Source organism: Mesocricetus auratus, unplaced genomic scaffold (genome assembly GCF_017639785.1).
Source record: "Mesocricetus auratus isolate SY011 unplaced genomic scaffold, BCM_Maur_2.0 Super-Scaffold_4256, whole genome shotgun sequence".
NCBI classification, from domain to species: Eukaryota; Metazoa; Chordata; class Mammalia; order Rodentia; family Cricetidae; genus Mesocricetus; species Mesocricetus auratus.
This window is the reverse complement of record NW_024429182.1, coordinates 31,231,701-31,251,945: the sequence shown is the minus strand read 5'-3', so window position 1 is coordinate 31,251,945 and position 20,245 is coordinate 31,231,701. Positions and strand designations below refer to the sequence as shown.

Genomic DNA, 20,245 nt, shown 5'->3' with positions numbered 1-20,245 from the left:
AGCCAGTGCTCTTAACCACAGGGCCATCATCCCAGCTTAAAATGAATAGGATTTGAAAATAACTTACTAATGCACTAATTATTTTAAGTGTGGTTTTATAGGAATTACTAAATCTTTACATATAGAGAGGCAGTTCCTTTTAAAAGGGACTCCTTAGAACTTTATAGATTCCTTCTCAGTTTCACCTACTTAATAATAAGTTTGAAACTGGGTATGGTGGCACATGCCTTGAATCCCAGTACTCGAAAGGGATCTCTGTGAGTTCGAAGCCAGGCTGGTTTACAAATCGAGTTCCAGGACTATACAGAGAAATCCTGTCTCAGTCAGTATTTATAAAGAATAAGCTTGAAAGGCATTGTAAAAAATTGTAATGTCCACCTAAGAGTAAGACAAAGAGTATTTCTCTTAAGTCAGTATATTTCTGAATTATGCATACCTATGGACATCAGTAACAGATATCCTTCACATTTCTTGTTCCCCCCCCCCCAGTCTTTCTTTGAGGCGGCAAGCATGATGAGCCAGCTTTCTCACAAGCACTTGGTTTTGAATTATGGAGTATGTGTCTGTGGCGAGGAGAGTAAGTAAAGCCAGTGTCTTTCCTTTGTTAATGCCATGTCTGTCTCAGAGAATTCTTATTATGTAGGACTAGCTGCATAGGTGCAGCAATGGAATTACAAATATTATTGAACTTGAAAGCACTGTGACCTACTGTTGTGTCTTGTGGAAAAGGAAACTGTTATTTAAAGCTAAAATGCCAAATAGAGTTACTATGTCTTGTAATAATGTCATGTAATAATGGATGGAATGTTACAGTAAAGAAATACAAACTTTGTGTGCACATAACAGTACAGATTATAGGTAACTCATGTAATACTGGAGTAACGGGCCCTTTCAGTACAAGCTTATTTGTTTGTAGTTATGAAAGCAAAGCATATAAATGATAGACTGAATTATTAATGAAACTGATCAAAGTGGCTGAATATTGGCACTAGGTAGTTTCTCAGTTATGCTGGAGTATGTATATACTATGTTATATATACAATTATGTGTTAGGTATAAACTGTTTAGAGTCCTGCCTCTTACTGTTGTAAAAACAAAACTGTAATGATGGGTATCCATTAAGTTTCCTTTAAATTAGTACAGTTTACTTAATTTAATTTATTTACATTGTATCCACAAATAACACAAGTATTTTGAAATTTTGAATTATGCATTTTTAATTGGATGTACACTCAAGCTTTATTGTTACCTATATTTTAATGCAGACATTCTGGTTCAAGAGTTTGTAAAATTTGGATCACTGGATACATACCTGAAAAAAAACAAAAATTCCATAAATATATTATGGAAACTTGGAGTGGCTAAACAGTTGGCATGGGCCATGCATTTTCTAGTAAGTAAATGCCTAATTCTTAAAAAAAACCTAAAACTTGCTGTTTTATTTCATGAAAGTAATATAATTATTTTAACCTGGCAGCCAGAAGTAAATCTTGGAATGAATGGAATGAATGCTAGGTCATTCAAAATGATGCTAGGCATAGAAAAGTGTTATTACAGACATCTGTAGATAGTAAATCAGCTCCGAGAGACAGTGCTGTTGTCCCACCCATCTCTTGGAACTACCGTAGACACCCATATTTATGTCACCTGTGCTGTTGTGCATTCAAGACAGTGGCTGCACCTTAAGCAACTGTTGTCTCAACTGGCAGGTAGGAATTCTGTTTCCTCAGGAACTGGCTCTATCACAGCCATTAAAGGAAACTATCTAGATCTCTGTCCCTCTGTAGAACCCACGATTCAAAGGTTGAGTTGAATTCTGTTTGCTCAGAGAGGCTAAATGGCAAGTAGTTAACCTTCTGTCCTCACTTGCAACTCCTGAAAAACCAGATATCCTTCTGCTCAGCCCCCACTTAAAAACCCTTACTACACCTGGTTCCTCCCTGCCACTTCCTGTCAGCTAGTTGCTGACTCAGCCTCCTGACTCCAGGTTAATTTTATTTAATTAAACAAATGTAATACAGCTTTGCATAATTAACAAAAGCAGCAGAAACAAATGTAACACACTTTTACACAGTTAAAATGATATTCTACAACACACCTGGGTCTAGGATATTGGACCAAAAATTTCCAGAAGCATATCTTGCTGCTATGATAGCAGAAGATACCTTGTGGTGTTTGTAGGCAATTGAACAAGTGAGAAATGAGTGTTGACAGAGCTGCAGAATAACAGAGCCCGCCAATCATTAGCATACATCTGTTGAACTAGAGATAGTCTTTCCTAATGTCAGTTACCACCTAGACATGCTTATCATTGAGAATCTCTCCTTTGAAAAGTAACACTCGGTTCAGTGTGGGTATAAATCATTACAAATCAGTTAAACTAAGAAACCAAAGACTTCCTTTTATTGTCTCAAAGTATGCCTTCAAATTAGCATTTACTATGCTGCCCTTTGTCCTCTGTAAATCTGTGTTATAGCTTTGGGAATATTATATGCACACTTATCTGTGTGTTGATATTTGAATGTATGTGCATTTCACTTTAATAGGAAGAAAAATCCCTTATCCATGGGAATGTGTGTGCCAAAAATATCCTGCTTATCCGAGAAGAAGACAGGAAAACAGGGAATCCACCTTTCATCAAACTCAGTGACCCTGGCATTAGCATCACCGTTCTACCAAAGGACAGTAAGTTGTGTACTGATGGTATTCGGCTTTATTAAGTCTTATTTGGGTGGTACCATAAAATTCATACTGTTAATTTTCATTTAATTCTAGTTTATTAGTATTCTTACTTCCTAATGACATTTAGCTACTACTTGTAGTAATTCAAATTAAATTGCAGCTAAATTATGATCATGCCCATTTCTTCTTTTGTCACCTTAGACTGTGAATTTATTTTTTGTGTATATGTGTGTATGGGGGGCATGCATGTGCCAGAGCATATGTGTGGAAATCAGAAGTAACTGGTGGGAGTTGGTCCTCTCATATCATATGAGTCCTCGGGATTGAACTCTAGTCCTTGAACTTGGCTGCAAGTACCGTTATCCACTTAAGCCATATTCCTGGCTGTATCTTAACTGATTTTCTCTCTGAATTTGTTCATTTGTGTACAATATTTTGATTTAGCCAATGCTACTTAACTTTGATGGCAGACTCTAAGTAAGGACAGTGATAACAGGGCAGTAGTGTAGAGAAGAAAAATCTTACAGGGTTTTTAGATCTGGGATTTGAGGAAATCTAACTTTTGGAATCAGAAGTTAAAATAGAAAAAAGTCTACATGGTAAAGGAGAGAGGAGCTAATGAACTCTTTAATCTCCTTGCTGTGTAGAAAAATATCCATAATGTTTTATCAAAAGGTATAATATTGTCAAAGGGAGAGTTATCCCACCTCCCCTTCTTCAGATATATGTTCTTTGTTGTGGAGTCGAGGATAGCAGAGTCTTCACTTGGGGAGCTCCATGATCTGAACATTAACTAGTATGTCAGTTCCATACTAAGACTATCTTGGTGTAATTCAATTGTTTGTCTGTGGTAATAATGCCTGTTGGGCCTTGTCATGGTGGCCTCTTCTCCTAACTTGTTAAAAACACCCATCAATGATGTAACATTACTTGTATTACTTTTATGCTATAAATATTTTTTAAATATTGAGAGTCAATTGTAAGACAAATTTTGTATATTTCTTTCTATGAGAGAGAAACAGGACTAATGGGAAGGTAATGAAATTGGTATGCCAGGTGAGACATTTTGTTTTAATGGAAAGAAATTTAGTTGATCACAGGACCCTAATTCCAACAACACTGTCCAAAATTGTGTAACCATGGCATAATTGTCCAGTCTTTGTGGATCTTAGTTGCTAAAGCTGGTTACTGAAGTAGGATTTCAAGGATCATCCAGCTCTTAAACTTAACAATCATGAGCCAGACATTCCTCTACAACCACGAAAGACTTAATAATTCAAATGAGTTTGAAAACTATTCACATATAAACAATAGTTTGTAGAGCTTACTTAACGATAGCTTGTTCTTGTTGCTTAAAAGTTCTTCAGGAGAGAATACCATGGGTACCACCTGAATGCATTGAAAATCCTAAAAACCTAAATCTGGCAACAGACAAGTGGAGTTTTGGCACCACTCTGTGGGAAATCTGCAGTGGAGGAGACAAACCACTGAGTGCTCTGGACTCTCAAAGAGTAAGTTCATTCAGACTGGAGGCACAGTCTGATTCTTCAGGCTTCTTTCACATGGTGTGATGTTTCCTAGCCCATCTAATTGTGAAAAGAAGGTAAATAACAGCACTGAAGAAGTCATTCTTAGCATCTGGTTCTTTAATTACAGAAGCTGCAGTTTTATGAAGATAAACATCAGCTTCCTGCACCTAAGTGGACAGAATTAGCAAACCTTATAAACAATTGCATGGATTATGAACCAGATTTCAGGCCTGCCTTTAGAGCCATCATCCGTGATCTTAACAGCCTATTTACTCCAGGTTAGTACTGACGGGGCCGTCTCATTGGTCACTGTCTTTCTCCTCTGTTGTTTTCAGTGGGTACTTCCTAATTTTACTATCCCATCTAAGTCTTTCATGTCTTCCAGGCCTTTTTGTTTCTTACATTTGTGTGAATCCTTATGCTATACATGTTCTGCTTGACTGGGCAGTCCTTATTTTTTAAAATGATCTCTTTCTATAACCTAATTTTATTTACTTGTTTATTTTTTTAACAAAAAAAACTTAACCACAAATTATTGTCTGTGAATGTCACAGAGTTTAGAATCCAATGACATTGAGTTTGTCAGTTAATGAGAAGCTTGCTTATTTGATCACATTTGTTATTTGGCTGCATGGACTTTTTAACAATACCCCTTCTGGCTTTTCTAGTTTCAATCTATTTTGTAATTGACTTACTTTGTTTTAAAACATGAGATAGATTTATTTTGTCTCCCCCACCTCCTTTAGAATGATGAGGTAAATGCATGCTCGTCTCATAGTCAGTCAGCACCATACCTTTCTAACTTCAGGAATTGGAATAGAATCTCATTTTTGGGAATACTGAAACTACCTATTTTGGAGTAATTTACCACTTGAAAACCTATCTTGAAAGTCGGGGTAATAATTAAAGGTTCCTAATAATATAATGTAAATAATTTTGAGTTTCCTTGTGTTATTTAGTTTTCCAAACTCATTCGACTTCTTAGCTTGAATATCAGTTTTATGCAGAGAATGTATTTGCCAACTTGTTTCTACAGATTATGAACTACTAACAGAGAATGACATGCTGCCAAACATGAGAATAGGTGCCCTAGGATTTTCTGGTGCTTTTGAAGATAGAGACCCTACACAGTTTGAAGAGAGACACTTGAAGTTTCTACAGCAACTTGGCAAGGTAAACGGTCATACGTTTTCAAATACAACATAATCATATCATTTTATTTGGGAAAAAAGACTTTGGACTAGAGCTGCTCAATCCACTTTCCCAAGAATTTTAAGTGGCATTTGTAGAAAAAAGTTTAATTGTTGGATATTAGAGAATTCCCCATAAATAAACACTTTACTGAAGCATCCCTCAGGGTCTTTAACATGCGGTGCACAGTCAACGTCTTTTAAAAGGATGGATGATAATAAGCTAAGGAGTACTTCCCAAACTGCTTTATCCTGGGTCTCTTGCTTTGAAGGGGTAGTTAGTGAAATAGAGAAGGGAACACATAGTGTTCTGTCTGCCTTTCTGACTTTGTCTTGGGAGAAACAATCTAATTGCTTACAGCCTAGGACCTTGAATTAACCATGTTCATTAACAGAGGTTCCATTAAAAAGTTGCACAGCCACACATAGCCTCTATAACAAACAAGATGAAAAAAGATGCAGTGCTTAGCAGGTCCAGTTGTAGTGGTAAGGTTTCTAAAGGCAGGCCTGAAATCTGGTTCATAATCCATGCAATTGTTTATAAGGTTTGCTAATTCTGTCCACTTAGGTGCAGGAAGCTGATGTTTATCTTCATAAAACTGCAACTTCTGTAATTAAAGAACCAGATGCTAAGAATGACTTCTACAGTGCTGTCATTTACCTTCTTTTCACAATTAGATGGGCTAGGAAACATTTGAAAGAAGCCTGGGCTGCAGGAGTTGAGCTGTGGATGTGTCAGTCAGGGATGGGACCCCACAGCGAGTTGTCTGATTTATGACTAGTTGTGGGATGCAATGGTCTCCTGGCACTGCACAAAGAATCTGCTTTGATGAGGGTACGAGCTGTACTCACCAGGCTGGGCTAGGGCACAGGGTGTACCAGCTGGGCTAGGCCTGGAGGGTAGACACGACCTGGGGACTGGTGGGTAAGGTGAAAGGGATCCTAAGGAAAGAGAAAGAGTACACTTCTTAAAGATTGCTCATTTTTCTTTAGGAATATCACCTGTAGCCACTATTTTTTAATTTATTTAACTTTTTTATGTGCATTAGTGTCAGATCCCCTAGAACTGGTTGGGAGCTGACATGTAGGTGCTGGGAATTGAACCCAGGTCCTCTGGAAGAGCAGCCAGTACCCTTAACCATGGGGTTATCTCTCCATTCTGGTCAAGCAGACTCTTTATCAGTTTCTGTTTGTCTATATAATGAAATATCATGTACTGATTAGATGAACTTAACAGACTTTTATTCTCCACAGTTACAGGGACTGAAAAGTCGAGGGTCAGAGTTCTGGAAGGGTTTGGTTTCTAGTAAGGGCTCTCTGCATGGCATCAGATAGAAGCTTTTGGAAAGGGAAACTTCTGGAGTTATTCTTATGAGGGTGTCACCCACTTGACCATTTAATCTTATCACTTGGTATAAGGATACTCCAAAGACAATCATATTAGGGATTAGACCTACTTATGTAAATTAGGGAGTCACACATTCACTGACAGCAATATCAAGGTGCATTGAGATAAAGGAATAGTCTATAATTCAGTATATACTTTTTCAGTCTATAATTCATCTCAAAGAAGTTGTTTATGGAAATACTGCCCAGTTTTTAAGATAGCACTTCCGTTTCTTTCTTCAAAAGTTCTCTAGCATAAACAGAATTCTTCCTACTAATTCTAGCTGCCATGTACTTCCTGTATACTTAGAAGTCAGTAGTAAGTTGTTTTGAAGACTTGTGGCTTCCATGCTAATGTCACCTCTTGTGTAGGGTAATTTTGGGAGTGTGGAGATGTGCCGATATGACCCACTACAGGACAACACTGGGGAGGTGGTGGCTGTTAAAAAACTGCAGCACAGCACTGAAGAGCATCTCAGAGACTTTGAAAGGGAAATTGAAATCCTGAAGTCCTTGCAGCATGACAACATTGTGAAGTACAAGGGAGTGTGCTACAGTGCTGGTATGTTGCCCATTGAAATCTGTCTTAACGTCACAGGCCATCTTTGACATCCTGTGGGTAGTTGTCAAAGTTGTCAAAGATTTGTCAGTGCTCAGAGAGAGAGTTGCTTGGAGATGTGCAGGAGATCATGAACTATAACTACTTCAGTGTTTTGGCTGGTTGGTTAATCATCCTTCTCACCACTTCTTAAAAATGTGTTAACTTTTTTAAAAACAAAATTAATTTCCTTATGTAGTCTATTAAATTGTTTTGAGTTAGATACTTGTTACAATTGAAAAAGGTTATTATCAACTTATTTGAATTTTCACAAATAATTAAAAGAGGCTAAAGAATAAATATTTCTAATGCTTCTTTCAAAAAAAACGTTTATATTAAAAAACCTGTTTTTTTTTGGTTTTATGAGTCAGGGTTTCTCTGTGGCTTTGGAGGCTGACCTGGAACTTGCTCTGTAGACCAGGCTGGCCTCAAACTCACAGAGATACGCCTGCCTCTGCCTCCTGAGTTCTGGGATTAAAGGCATGTGCCACTAACGCCCAGATTGAAAAACCTGTATTCTTAAATACTGTATAATCTTTAACTTTTAATAAAGTTTTACCATCATGGATGCAGATTTTGTGTATACTTAAATAATGTACATGTACTTTTTTATTTTATTTTTTATTACTTTAATTTTAAATAGCTTGCTTCACATGTCAATCCCAGTTCCCTCTCCCTCCCCTTCTCCCGCACCCCCTCACCATCCCCCCCCCCCAGCCTCCCACCCTATCCCCACTTCCTTCCATATAGGGGATATCTAGAGTCTGTCGTTTCATTCAGGGCACATTATGGAAACATAGCAAACCTCCACAGATACAAAAAAATTGGAATAACCCCCTGTATTTTATAAGACCACCATGCATTAAAGTTTGAATTCAACAACACAAATCGCAGAAATCCTACAAACACATGGAAATTGAACAATGCACAATTACATGTACCTTTTCGCTAGTATTTAATCAGAAAGATAAAGCATGATAAAACATTGTGTTCTTTTTGTATATTAAAAGGTCGGCGAAACCTAAGATTAATTATGGAATATTTGCCATATGGAAGTTTACGAGATTATCTCCAAAAACACAAAGAACGGATAGATCACAAAAAACTTCTGCAGTACACATCTCAGATATGCAAGGTACCTAACATCCTAAATGTCTGTTGTGGGAGCAGTAAACATGATGAACTAACTCAAAAGTCATACAGACTTGTCCTTAACTAATACAGAGAGCTTGTAGAATACAGTCATATAAATTATGCTCATACAACTACTGAAAGAAAAATGTGTTTTATCCATAGGGTATGGAATATCTTGGTACAAAAAGGTATATCCACAGAGATCTAGCAACAAGAAATATACTGGTGGAAAATGAGAACAGAGTTAAAATAGGAGATTTTGGATTAACCAAAGTCTTGCCACAGGACAAAGAATACTACAAAGTAAAAGAACCAGGTGAAAGTCCCATATTCTGGTGAGTAGGAATTTTTTAGTATAATAAAGTGAAATTTTAGAGAACTTGCTTCAAACTTTATTTTTTTATTATTATTTAACATATATTTAATAACATTCAATTTAGCACTTCCTATAACAGCAATATTTATCACATGCTTTGTATCAGGTTAAATATATTTCATGTATTATTTCAAATGTTATCTAAGAAAGCAGTAGGTGGTTGTGAGCTGCCTGATCTAGGTCCTGGGAATTGAACTTGGGTCATCTCAGCTGCTTAGCTCCAACCTCTCATGAATCCTTATTACAACCCATGGAGAAGATATAGTATTATGATTACTACAGATCCAGCAGTCCTAGCCTGAAAACCCAAAACCAAATGCACTGAAACCCGAACACATTAGGCACTGAATGGTATTCAGAGCTTCAGATTTGGAGTAGGGAAGCTTAACTGACACATGTATAATGTCTCCTAATCTGAAAAGCTCTAAAGTCTGAAGCACTTCTGTTCTCAAACATTTATTACAAGGTCTGGTGTATGGTGTTAAGTGTAAGATCTTAACATGCTGTTCTGTATACCTTGTTTTTTATATGTTAAATAGATACCATTGGTTCCATTGAAATGTACTTTGGTGAAAAGTTTTGTGGTTTTGGTTTGTTTGTATGCTTGGTTCGGTTTGGTTTTTTTGGGGGGAGTGTTGTTTTTTTGTTTTTTTGTTTGTTTGTTTGTTTGTTTGTTTTTCGAGACAGGGTTTCTCTGTGGCTTTGGAGGCTGTCCTGGAGCTCGCTTGGTAGTCCAGGCTGGTCTCGAACTTTCATAGATCCGCCTGCCTCTGCCTCCCGAGTGCTGGGATTAAAGGCGTGCGCCACCAACGCCTGGCTGGGGGTGTTGTTTTTTAGACTAGTTCTCACTATGTATCCTTTGCTGGCCTAGAACTTGATATATAAACTGCATTGGTTTCAAACTCTACCTCTGCAGTTCGGTGTGTGCTACCACCCTGACTGATGGAGTTTCAATGTATTCATTTAGGATGCATTTTGTATTCTAGGAATGCCATGGTGAGCTTGTTTTGGTTTTCATGTGTTTCCAATAAACTTTCTGGTTGTTTCTCTGCTGAAGTAAAGCAATTAAAATTATGTTGTTTGAATCAAATATTAAAGGATGATGTTTAAATTTTTTATTAAATATAATTTTATACCTGACCTGAAATTTAGAAAGAGTAATATAAACAATATAACTGTCAATTTATAAATACTTTCTAGGATTCACCAGGTTATTTAAAATATATATATGTCAGTTTGCTGCTGCTAAATTCATGGATCATCCATATGTCCTGGTTTGTTTATTTAATTCTTTAAATTAACCATGCATCCCAGTTACTGTTAGTTCAGAAAGAACCATAGTTTAAAATTTTTGAAATAAATAATTTCACATAAGAGTAAGTTATAATGGTATTATCAGTATGTTTTTAAACTTTTTATTAATTTATTTTTTTACATTGCAATCCCAGTTCCTCCTCTCTCCCTCCTCTCCCACTCCTCCAATACCTCCCCACCTCACGTCTACTCCTCAGAGAGGGTAAGGCCTCCCCTAGAAGTCTACTAAGTCTGTCCCATCATCTCTTTGAGGCAGTACCAAGGCACCTCTCCACCCCCACACTCCTGTGTCTAGGGTGAGCAAGGTATCTCTCCATATAGAATGGCCTCCATTAAGTCAGTGTGTGCATTAGTGTTATATCTTGAACCCACTGCCAGTGGCCTCACATAATTGTCACCTATATTAAGGGAGTGTAGTTCAGTCTTAAGCAGGTTCCCCATTTGTAACACCAGAGTCAGCGATCTCTCACTAACTCGGGTCAGCTGATTTTGTGGGTTTCCCCCATCATGGTCTTCACTCCTTTGTTTGTATTATTGCTCCTCCCTCATTTTGATTGTACTCCAGAAGCTTGGCCCATTAGTTAGTTGTGTATTTCTGTATCTGCTTCCATCTGCTTCTGGAAGAGGGATCTAGCTTCTCTGAGGTTGTGGATTGTAGGCTTGGTATTTTTTGCTTTGAGTCTGGTATCCACTCTTGAGTGAGTACATACTGTATTTGTCTTTCTGGTTTTGGGTTACCTCACTCAGGATGTTTTTTTTTTCTAGTTTTGTCCATTTACCTGTGAATTTTAGGATGTCATTGTTTCTTATCACTGAGTAGTACTCCATTGTGTAAATATATGACATTTTCTTTATCTGTTCTTCAGTTGAGGGGCATCTAGGTTGTTTCCAAGATCTGGCTATTACAAATAATGTTACTATGAACATAGCTGACTGGGCAGATGTCCTTGTGGTGTGAATGTACCTCCTTTAGGTATATGCCTAACAGTGGTATTGCAGGATCTTGAGGTAGACTGACCCCTAATTTTCAGAGAAATCGTCATACTGATTTCCACAGCAGTTGTACAAGTTTGCACACCCACCAGCAATGGAGGAGTGTTCCCTTTTCTCCACATCCTCTCCAGCATAAGCTATCATTGGTGTTTTTTATGTTAATCATTCTGATTGGTGTAAGATGAAATCTCAAAGTGGTTTTGATTTGTATTTCCCTGATGACTAAGGATGTTGAACATTTCCTTAAGTGTCTTTCTGCCATTTGAGATTCTTTTTTTTTAATTTGAGATTCTTCTGTTTAGATCTGTACCACAGTTTTAATTGGATTATTTGGTAGTTTGATGTCTAGTTTCTTGAGTTCTTTGTATATTTTGGAGATCTGCCCTCTGTGATATGTGGGGTTGGTTAAGACCTTTTCTTATTCTGTAGGGAGCTGTTTTGTCTTGTTGATCATGTTCTTTGCTTTACAGAAGCTTCTCAGTTTTAGGAAGTCCCATCTATTAATTGTTGCTCTCAGAGTTCTATTTAGGAAGTAGTCTCCTGTGCCTATGTGTTCAAATGTATTTCCCACTTTCTCTTCTATAAGGTTCAGTGTGGGTGGATTTATATTGAGGTCTTTGATTCATTTGAACTTGAGTTTTGTACCTGGTGATAGATATTTGCATTCTTCTACATGTTGACAGCCAGTTATATTGGCACCATTTATTGAATATATTTTTTCCATTTTATATTTTTAGTTTCTTTGCCAAAAATTGGGTGTTCATAGGTTGATATCAGGGTTTTTGATTCGATTTCATTGATCCACCAGTCTGTTTTTATGCCAATACCAAGCTGTTTTCATTACTATAGCCCTATTGTAGAGCTTGAAGTCAGGGATGATGATATCCCCAGATGATCCTTTGTTGTACAGGGTTGTTTTGGCTGTCCTGGTTTTTTTTTGTTTTTCCATATGAAGTTGAGTATTGTTATTTCAAGGTTGTGAAGAATTGTACTGGGATTTTGATGGGAATTGCATTGAATCTGTAGACTACTATTGGTAGGATTGCCATTTTTACTATGTTGATCCTACCTACCCAAGAGCATGGGAGATATTTCCATTTTATGATATCTTCTTTAATTTCTTTCTTTAAAGACTTGAAGTTCTTGTCATACAGGTCTTTCACTTGTTTGGTTAGAGTTACCCCAAGATATTTTATGTTGTTTGTGACTATTGTGAAGGGTGATGTTTCTCTCACTTCTCAGCACATTTGTCATCTGCATATAGGAGGGCTACTGATTTTTTGAGTTAATCTTGTATCCTGCTACATTTTTGAAGGTGTGTTCTCTGGTAGAATTTTTGGGGTCACTTATGTAAACTATCATATCATTAGCAAATAGCCAGAGTTTGACTTCTTGTCCAATTTGTATTCCTTTGATCTTCTTTTGTTGTCTTATTGTTATAGCTAGAACTGATATAGAAGAATAGCTCTGTGTAGGGTCTCTGCTGTCTTCTTTTGAAGGCAAAATGTTTCATAGTGACACCAGGATTATTTGCTTGTTAGCTCTCGTCTTATAAGGCTCTAACAGAAATGTCCAAGGGTACAAACCATTTTTCTGTGTAACCAGTCATTAAAGAAACCTTCAAATATTTAAACTTGTCAATTCGGTGAGCAAGTCCCCAGATCTGCTTATCTTTGCCCCTCAACACCTGGGTTATAGGCTGCTGCTCTCCCTGGTGTTTTACATGAGTGCTGGGGATCTGAACTCATGCCTTTTACAGTAACTAGTTTATTCATCAAGTATACCTGAAACCCCAAGAAGGACTTTCATGTTGAAAATATTATTTATAAACTACTAGTAGTGAGCCAGTGAGAAGGCTCAGCTGGTAAAGTTGCTTGCCACACCTGATGATTTGAATTCAGTCCTCCAAATCCATCTAAAAACTGCAAGGAGAGAACAGTCTTCAGAGTTATTTTCTGGCCTCCATAGGCATGCCATAACATGGCACATACCCCATTCCATCATGCACATATACACAGTAATAGATTTAAAAGTAGTGATGAGGCATGCTTAGGGTCCTGTACTTGATCTATAGCACCGAAATCCAAAGCAGAGCAGAGAACTAAGTGTCCAAACACATGCTTCTATAGTCATTATGAAGCCAGTGAGACATGCTACAAAGCCCTTCCTTCCCTCCTTCCTTCCTTCCCTCCTTCCTTCCTTCCTTCCTTCCTTCCTTCCTCCCTCCCTCCCTCCTTCCCTCCCTCCCTCCCTCCCTCCCTCCCTTCCTTCCTTCCTTCCTTCCTTCCGTGACGCCTCTCCTGATTTTTAAACACTCGCTTTCATGCCTTATTTTTCTTTCACTCACAGTAAAAGCCACGAAACAACCTTTGCGAACTGTTTTCCTGAGTATATGGAGATATAATGAGGGCAGTCAAGATGTTCTATAAAAATAAGATACATTATTCACCATTACATGTCACTAACTGTTCCTACATGGAGGAAGGTAGAAGGGCAGCAGAGCCACGAAGCCTGGTCCATAGTACCTTAATCTCATTCTCCAGGAAGGCTCCCCCATGGCCTCCCCTCACTCCCTCTTTTTTTTTTTTTTTTGAGACAGGATTTCTCTGTGGCTTTGGAAGGCTGTCCTGGAACTAGCTCTTGTAGACCAGATTGGTCTCAAACTCACAGAGATCTGCCTGCCTCTGCCTCCTGAGTGCTGGGATTAAAGGTGTGTGCCACCAATGCCCGGCTTGGCCTTATTACCTCTTAAGAGCCTCCTCTTACTGATAGCACATTGGCCATTAAGTTTTAACACCCGAAGTTTGGAGAGGTCACAGTCAAATTCTAGCAAGCAAAATATAAATGTGAAAGAAATCACATGCAATTTTATCCATACAAGTTAGCCATAATTTATAAAACAAAGCTTGATTTAAAAGAAATCTGTACTCCACAATGCTTTAATTATCAAAATGCTGTTTTGCTTTTATCTCTTGGTATGTTCCAAGACGTTTTAGGAGTTTGTACTAAAAAGAGCTAGAGGGAAAATGCTTCTGTTTCAATATTGTAAAAAATCTTTGAGAAGTCTCGTGTTGTTTTTACTGTTCCTCATCTGGATAGTCTGTGCATCCTGGGCTACTCTGCACTAGTCATGGGCTCTGACCTAGGCCTGTAATGAAGGAGAGCAACTAGAGGACTATTCTGAAAAGACATGGTGACTTATTACACACGGCAATGAGAGAGTTAAAAATAATTCCTGGAGTAGCCAAAAGGCTCAAAAGTGGACCTGAGTTAGGTTCCCTAGGATCTGCATGGTAGAAGGAGAAAACTTACCCCCATGGGTCGTCTCTGACCTCCACACATACAAATAAATGAACACATGTGTGCATAAGTATATAAAATGTAAAATATTTTAAAATAATTCCTAAAAGTCCCTTCTTGGGTAGTGAGACAGATCGTGATACCATTTATTGCATAATGAAAGTAGATTAACCATCAGGGTGTGGGAAGATGAAGATGGAGCTCTGTGGCCTGTAGGTATTTACTGTGGAAATGGTGGATCCATCTAGATCAGTCAAAGCAGACTGTGAATTTAAGAGACTTAAACATAGAGGTAGGCAAAACTATCTAAAAATCTTTTAGCTGGAGAGAAAAGGATTAAATGATAAAACGTTGTGAAACCCTAAATTTAGAAGAGGGAAAGGAACCCTTCTCTCAACTCAAAATCTATCTATAGAAGCAGGAGATAGAAAGGTTTGATTGATAAATAAGCATTATGCATGGGCGTGTGGTAGTCATAAGCACACCCCTAAGAGATCTCAAGGGAAAGAAACGGTGCATCTCTATGTAGTCAGGCAGAAACAGCACATTGCATACAAGTGTTCTGGACATTAGCCTCAGGTGAAAGGGCTTAACCACCATTGGTCACACATAGTTCATCCTAAATTCCCTTGGTCATGTGTTTCTGCCTGTGATGGCTAATAGTGTCTATCTTACTGTGACATGGGCTAGCTTTGCTCTTTGGAAAGAGGTTCTGGCCAACTTAGGTTCCTCCCCACCTTGAGAAATCAAGAGGAAGGGACATTACCAAAAGGAAACTCCTAGGTACTTGCCAAATACATTTCTAGATCATAAAGCTGACATTGGCTTTTAAGCAAGAACGTTTCAAAGAGACAGAAAATACACAAGTTCTGTAAATCTCCATGAAAAAGGAGGGGGAAGAATCTTCCTCATGACACCCACAGAGAGAAATCTTTCCTGATTTGACTTACCTTTGCATAAGTAAAGGTCATTGTAGAATAAATCTAGCTTGGGGTTGGCAATTTGTAATAAAGGAATTAATAACAAAGAGTGCTTTGCCAAACAAACAAACCCATAAGACTAGCGTGATTGTAATCCCAGTATTTGGAAGGCTGAGGCTAAAGTTAGATCATGAATTTGAGCCCAAGTTGAGCTACACAGAAAGATTTGTCCAATTACATAAAAAAAACAAGAGGGGAAAATGTATTTTAGGGTACAGGAGAGTAGCATTGTCTGAAGGAAATTACATCACGCTGATAGAATAACTGACATTTAAAAAATCATAAAATAAAAATTTTAAATAGATATATAGATTGTGTACCTGTTGTGTGTTGGTGTAGTACAGACTAAGTCTAGACATACAAGAAGCAGGGGTCATTGAGACAAGCTAGTTAGGAAAGGACTTGTCCAAGTGAAACTTGAATTGGATTTTGAAGAAAAGGCTAAAGATTAAATATATTTTCATATATTCAGTATAGCCAGTCAAACAGGTCTCTGTACCCATCTCTATAGTAAAGACAGGCTTGTGACACCATTTTCCTGTGGCTTTGTTTTTTCTGTGTTCTTTCATAATTACTGCCTTCCTGATTCTTGACAGCTGCAAGTTACATTCCCAGCTAGAAACTACATGTCCCCCCTATTTTTAATCTGTATGTACCTAAAGTAACAGCTCACTTTTCAATTCTTAGAAAAAATTTTCAGTTAACACTCAGAGATGCCAACAGAAACAAAAATAAATGTGCTTGGAATTTCATATATGTCAGAGGGTCTCAGGACAAGGTTCTCTGATTTTGTCAGGGGTACCCACCACTCAACATTTATCATACTCATCACAGAGAAGAAGAGCATAGCAAAAGCAGCAACTGAAAGGGCCCTATCCCTGCAGTGGTGAAGACAGCAATGTGTATAAAATGTCTATCAGGGAAGTGAGGTGCAACCTGGGGGCTCAGTGGTTTTATGGTGACTAGTTTCGCAGGCACTGCCTGCCTGGTATATAAGAAATACCAAACTCCAAGAAGATAAGCACATACCCAAATAAGTCACATTGCTTGTGTAAACAGCATGGTAAGCCACACCCCCTTCCTGAAATTTAAGTTCCCAGTGCCAGCCGAGAGTCAGCATTGCAAAGGAGCCCTTCTGAGGACAGCCTCAGGCCTGCAGTGTGTGCAGTTGCCTTTCTGTATGCCCTGCGAGAGTTTGTCATTTTTTTCTCCTTCAGTAAGATGAGTTGTTACATCAAATAACTCATCTTTTAAATATTTCCATATATTGCAGGTATGCTCCAGAATCCCTGACAGAGAGCAAGTTTTCTGTGGCCTCAGATGTGTGGAGCTTTGGCGTGGTTCTGTATGAACTTTTCACATACATTGAGAAGAGTAAAAGTCCACCAGTGGTCAGTGTGCTTTTTAATTTCTTAACCACCCCGTCCCCAGGCTCTTTCTATTGCTCAACTTTTGTGTTAAGCACGAGAAGGCATTCTGCAAAGAAGAATTACATTACTAGAGCCTATTTTAGAATCCCTTATATTATTTATTTGGAGACAATATTCAACAATACCCAACAAAATAACCATAAACTTACTAAATTCAGTGTATTCTCTTGGCCATGTCTCTGTGACTGTAACAAAATATATGGCATTGAGTACTTCATAAAGAAAAGGGGTTATTTAGCTCGCAGTTGATTGAAAGGCCAGTTTCAGGCAATAACCCCTTGGGTTCATCACAACATGCAAATAAGCAGAAAAGATCACGTGTCAAGGCTTAAGACAGAGAGCCTGGAGGATCAGAATTCCTCTTCTTGTTCACAAGCAGTAGAACACTCAGAGAGGCCAGCATTGATCTCTTAGAGAGCCTACCATTCAAGCGCTGCCAGGGACCAGGCCTCCAGGACCCCTCTCAATGGCTTTAAAGGACAGTGAGTTTGCACATGTACTCTAGGAGCATCACACAACTTAACAAACTTTTGCAAGTAACTTCTGCTGTCTGTCCATTATAGGTTTCTCTTAATATATGGAAGTATGAAAAAATGAAAAATCATTTTAAAGAAATTACTCAGATAACCATTTTAATACTGTGACATTTTCTTTCAGACTTATTTTATATAAAAAAGTGAAACTTTACAAAGAAATACCTTTGTTTTCTGAAATTGAGTTTTTAAGTTTCCTGTGTAGTTTGCTATCCTGTTATTACATTGTGTGTATTTCACTTTATCAGTAATTGCTTACTGCAAATATGGTTTTAAGTGCCCAATAGCATTCTGTCATACAGTTGTATATTTCTGGATAATCGTCTGCAGTTTTTTGGTTTTTTTTTTTACATCGTGTAGTTTTACTTCTTGCTATCATGTTAGAAGAAAAGTGTAGTTGTCAGACATTATGAGTTAGTAAATCACTTGATTGCTTCAGACGAGAAGCTGTATCAGGTTATATCTTCACAGCAGTGATAGGCATGAATAGTTTGCTGTATTCACCATTATATTTTCAATGAAATTTTACCAACTTAATATAATAGTGGTTATATCTATTTTATCTCAGTTTGCATTTATGTTGTTAGTATATGTTTATTTATCAAGTCATTTAAAATGGGTTTATATTTCAGGAATTTATGCGAATGATTGGCAATGATAAACAAGGACAGATGATTGTGTTCCATTTGATAGAGCTTCTGAAGAGTAATGGAAGATTACCAAGACCAGAAGGATGCCCAGATGAGGTAACAATCCTTAATTGATTCATTGATTTGTGTGTGTGTGTGTATGTATGTATGGTGTGTATGTGTGTGTGTGTCTGTATGTGTGTGTCAGAAAGAGATGTGTATGTGAGTGCGTGCGTGATATGTGTATAAGTATGGTGTGTGTGTGTGTGTGTGTGTGTGTGTGTGTGTGTGTGTGTGTGTAGTCACACATACCACAGTGCCCATTGGGATCAGAGGAAAACTTTCCCAGGTTGCTCTTGCCTTCTTCCCTGCTGAGCGAATGTCTGTGTTGTTTCTCATGCCGCACTGTGCACTCCAGGCTGCTTGGTCCTCAATATTTCCCTGGTGATTTTCTTGTTTCTGCCTCTTGTTCTGTTGTAGGAGTGCTGGAATTAAAGACGAGTGCTGTTGTACCTGGTTTTTGTGGGTCCCAGGGATTGACTTGTTTGTTATCAGGCTTCCATGTCTGGTTTTTTTCTTTTTTTTTTTTAATCACTGAGCCATCTCCCTGATTTTTTTAAATACACAGTAATTATCCATTTTTTTGTTTTATTGAAAGCATATACAGATGATGTGTTTCAAAGCATAACCATTGCATTATTACTGGTTTAGGCAGATTCCTATCATCCTCTAATTAGCATGATACTTTGTGTTTATTCTAATTTAACTTTTTCACTTTATAGATTTATATGATCATGACAGAATGCTGGAACAACAATGTCAATCAGCGTCCCTCTTTCAGGGACCTAGCACTTAGGGTGGATCAAATCCGGGACAGTTTGGCTGCGTGAATGAGATGGCCTTTACTCAGAGACCAAGTAGACTTCCAGAATCAGAACAAAGCTCTGTAGTCACATTGCCGTGGACGCTTATCCACTCGTCCTTACAGTGCTAGCCAGAAGAAAATGTGAGGCTGTCTGCTCAGAACTTTGGAAATTTTGTGAATTCTTTTTCATGCACCATCTGTAAAAGACACTGCTAAAGCGTCTTGCAAGATGCTTGTGAAGAGCTGCATGGAGCTCACTGTGCAGTCATTACATCTCCTCCGGCAAAAGAAGAAAATAGACATTTTCAACACAGCATTTTGAGTTGAAATTATAATGTAAATTTTGCAGTGTTAGAGATACACAGAATATACATGTACAGTTTTTACCATGTGAGTGTACAATACTTCGGCATCTTGTGTGATTTACACGAGGGCTGATGTTTGTTAATGTTTTCTAATTTTTCCATAGTTGATCTACAATAACTTCATGATACAAATTAAAATGCTCAGAAAATTGAACAAATACCTTTTCTTTGTTGCTCTTCTCTGCTTCTGTGTCAGGGCTTCTAGTTCCATATTACTGTAAATATTTTTCAAAGCAAAAGGAACAAAAGTCTAGTTTTATTTGTATAGGAAATCTCCCCAGCCCTAAGGAATTTTGAAATGGAACAATCTTACAAAGACATAGCACAATCTATTTTCTTATTTGTTTTCCTTGTGTCTGTTTATGGTAAATGTGTTTTTACATAAAACTGTCTCCAACTTTTTCTATGACTATAGTGAATAGTATTCTTTTATATTTTTTGAGATTAAAAATACTTTTCTCCCTTAAACTGTTAACTGCCAACAAGACATTGCAATCCCTGAGACCTGTCATTATATATTAAATTGAAGTATAAGCCATAAATAATTTGTAAAATATACAAACTCTTTACAATGCATAATGGGTTAGAATATGGCCAAAGACTGTGTGAGGGGTTTCCAAGCTTGCTGTTCAGTGGTAGGATAAATGTCCCTTCATCAGAGCCTCCCACGTGGTTAGGAAGTGAGAAGCCGTGAAGCAGGTTGTTGCTCATTCTGTTCAAGAATTCCCGAAGATTTGTAATGTACATCTTTAGAAGAGGAGAGAAAGCATACACATTTTCAAAGTATGAGTAATTGTTATCTACTTTAGTGCTGCTCCATTTTAGACAATGTCATGTCAAAAATAAAGATTTTGTGTGTTATTTATACAATATTTTAAATATTTGGTAATTTATTTAAAAGTTCTCTATTTCCAGTGGTGTATACTAGTTTTAACCTGTTT

At 37.7% G+C, this 20,245-nt stretch overlaps 2 protein-coding genes across 3 annotated transcripts in view; one reads left to right on the top strand and one right to left on the bottom strand.

The window, feature by feature from the left end:
• Jak2 (Janus kinase 2) overlaps positions 1–20,176 on the top strand; it is a 68,354-nt gene extending 48,178 nt beyond the window's left edge. Inside the window, exons 13-24 of the mRNA XM_005063713.4 lie at positions 490–577; positions 1,266–1,393; positions 2,547–2,685; positions 4,042–4,193; positions 4,339–4,489; positions 5,248–5,384; positions 7,160–7,349; positions 8,396–8,520; positions 8,682–8,854; positions 16,756–16,873; positions 18,078–18,191; positions 18,857–20,176. Of these exons, the coding sequence (XP_005063770.1) occupies positions 490–577; positions 1,266–1,393; positions 2,547–2,685; positions 4,042–4,193; positions 4,339–4,489; positions 5,248–5,384; positions 7,160–7,349; positions 8,396–8,520; positions 8,682–8,854; positions 16,756–16,873; positions 18,078–18,191; positions 18,857–18,964 (1,623 nt within the window). The 3' untranslated portion in view covers positions 18,965–20,176. The remainder of the gene's footprint in view (positions 1–489; positions 578–1,265; positions 1,394–2,546; positions 2,686–4,041; positions 4,194–4,338; positions 4,490–5,247; positions 5,385–7,159; positions 7,350–8,395; positions 8,521–8,681; positions 8,855–16,755; positions 16,874–18,077; positions 18,192–18,856) is intronic.
• The window catches only part of Insl6 (insulin like 6), a 33,945-nt gene continuing 14,891 nt past the window's right edge, over positions 1,192–20,245 (bottom strand). Inside the window, exons 3-4 of one of the 2 annotated variants that reach the window (XM_040745847.1) lie at positions 6,254–6,343; positions 1,192–1,312 (exon numbers count right to left, since the gene is read on the bottom strand). In XM_040745847.1, the coding sequence (XP_040601781.1) occupies positions 6,289–6,343 (55 nt within the window). In that variant the 3' untranslated portion in view covers positions 1,192–1,312; positions 6,254–6,288. Of the gene's footprint in view, positions 1,313–6,253; positions 6,344–18,489; positions 18,560–20,245 lie in introns of those variants that run through there. The other variant, XM_005063712.3, reaches the window with a different exon arrangement.